Source organism: Ciona intestinalis, unplaced genomic scaffold (genome assembly GCF_000224145.3).
Source record: "Ciona intestinalis unplaced genomic scaffold, KH HT000977.1, whole genome shotgun sequence".
Classification (NCBI taxonomy): Eukaryota; Metazoa; Chordata; class Ascidiacea; order Phlebobranchia; family Cionidae; genus Ciona; species Ciona intestinalis.
In genome coordinates this window covers 681-2,548 of record NW_004191298.1, presented here as the reverse complement: position 1 = coordinate 2,548, position 1,868 = coordinate 681, and the positions used below count along the sequence as shown (strand labels likewise).

Sequence of the window (1,868 nt, the reverse complement as noted above, 5' to 3'; positions counted from 1 at the left end):
ATGGGAGTGGCAACCATGGATAAGTCACTCAAGTTCCCACCCACAAGAATATAAATGACCAAACCAACCAAAAGTCATGTCTGCTTATCCACACACTGTAATAACTCCAGCAACTCGACTGTGGGCATGAGAGTGGCAACCATGGATAAGTCACTCAAATTCCCACCCACGAGAATATAAATGACCAAACCAACCAAAAGTCATGTCTGCTTATCCACACACTGCAATAGCTTCAGCAACTCGACTGTGGGCATGGGAGTGGCAACCATGGATAAGTCACTCAAGTTCCCACCCACGAGGATATAAATGACCAAACCAACCAAAAGTCATGTCTGCTTATCCACACACTGCAATAGCTTCAGCAACTCGACTGTGGGCATGGGAGTGGCAACCATGGATAAGTCACTCAAGTTCCCACCCACGAGAATATAAATGACCAAACCAACCAAAAGTCATGCCTGCTTATCCACACACTGTAATAGTTTCAGCAGCTCGACTGTGGGCATGGAAGTGGCAACCATGGATAAGTCACTTAAGTTGACCCACGAGAATATAAATGATCAATTGTATTTTCAGGGTAGACATGTACACTGAAGGAATAATGGATATGTCTAACGTTGGCTTAGCTTATCCTTTCAAACCTGACAAAGCACAATTTTGGTCGGAAAACAAAGAAAAATTGGGCACAAAATATTTCTCCGTTTATGAAAATGTAAGTTTTCAAACATGGCCATTTAAACCAAAAGGCGCGTATTGAATTGTTATGTTACGTCACAGATACTACAGACAACAAACAATGGTCATCTTGTCGGCAACAAACAAACAATGGCCGACGTGTTATTGTTTGAATCTTTTGTACATTACTTGCACATTGACAAAGACGTACTGAATAATTATCCAAACTTACAGGTTAGAAACTTGGCGCTTTTACAAAAGAGTTACTATTCAAAATGTGTGTGTTGAGGTACTACAGGTAAGAATAGAACAGCACGCTTTGGACCTGGGGTTCAGGACAGAGTTGGTGAAATAAACCCATTGTGCTGCAATGTACAATTCATTAGTGACCACTGGGTTGAAGAAATGTTGAATATGCTGGTTAACCCAGGCATATACAGTATTATTACACATTTTTCATTTTCTACAGAAATTTATGGCTTCTCAAAAAGAAATACCGTGGGTACAGAAGTTCCTTCAGCCAGGTAGCAACAGAAAACCCTTTCCCGATGAAAAATACGTTGCTATGGTTGCGGAAATATTCTTTTCATAATTTTGCATTAACCCGTATGCAAAGAAGAGCACAATCATAATATGTATATTATACATTTAACGCATATCATGTTTGTAGAATGCATTACTATCGTTACACCCACACTAGTTTAAACAGTAAATGTTACGTTTAGCTCGTTTTAAACGAGACTTTTTTCAAGTGTTTTTTTTATCATGTTTCAGTCAATACTTACAAGTTTCAATGTTTGAACAAAATAAACAATCAAATGCATGATGATAGTCGTTTACAATCACAAGCGAAGTTGTCTTTTGAAAACAGTTAATAGTTTTATGTCTTTTAGCTTGTCACCCAATCAAATTGTTCACAATATTATAACATGTTACCTACTTTCGTAATTTATTGGCAAAAAAACGTGTTTTCTCTTCGGATGTGCATTATATGTGTTTCATCAGGCAATAACAAGATTAACTTTAGTTTTAGGGTCTACTGTTATAACAACAGTAGCAAATTTAAAGAATGTTTATATATCCACACACTGCAATAGCTTCAGCCGCACGACCGTAAGTCACTGAAGTTCTTAACAGGGGACGAAATAGTTACATGGCAACGTACGCCGGTGGCCACAAAAAAGCAACAGCAC

General features: G+C 38.3%; 1 protein-coding gene across 1 annotated transcript; it reads left to right on the top strand.

The window, feature by feature from the left end:
• Positions 1-520: 520 nt before the first annotated feature.
• On the top strand, positions 521-1,653 carry LOC100181270 (glutathione S-transferase alpha-5-like). The gene is made up of 3 exons (XM_002120025.5): positions 521-712; positions 778-909; positions 1,145-1,653. Exons 1-3 carry the CDS (start codon positions 557-559, stop codon positions 1,265-1,267), a joined length of 411 nt encoding a protein of 136 aa, XP_002120061.3. The 5' UTR covers positions 521-556; the 3' UTR covers positions 1,268-1,653.
• Positions 1,654-1,868: the final 215 nt, after the last annotated feature.

Coding starts and splice junctions, on each gene's coding strand:
- LOC100181270 (XM_002120025.5), top strand. CDS start 557: ATGATCAATTGTATTTTCAGGGTAGACATGTACACTGAAGGAATAATG. Junction 713..777: donor ATTTCTCCGTTTATGAAAAT/GTAAGTTTTCAA, acceptor GTTACGTCACAG/ATACTACAGACAACAAACAA. Junction 910..1,144: donor ATAATTATCCAAACTTACAG/GTTAGAAACTTG, acceptor CATTTTCTACAG/AAATTTATGGCTTCTCAAAA.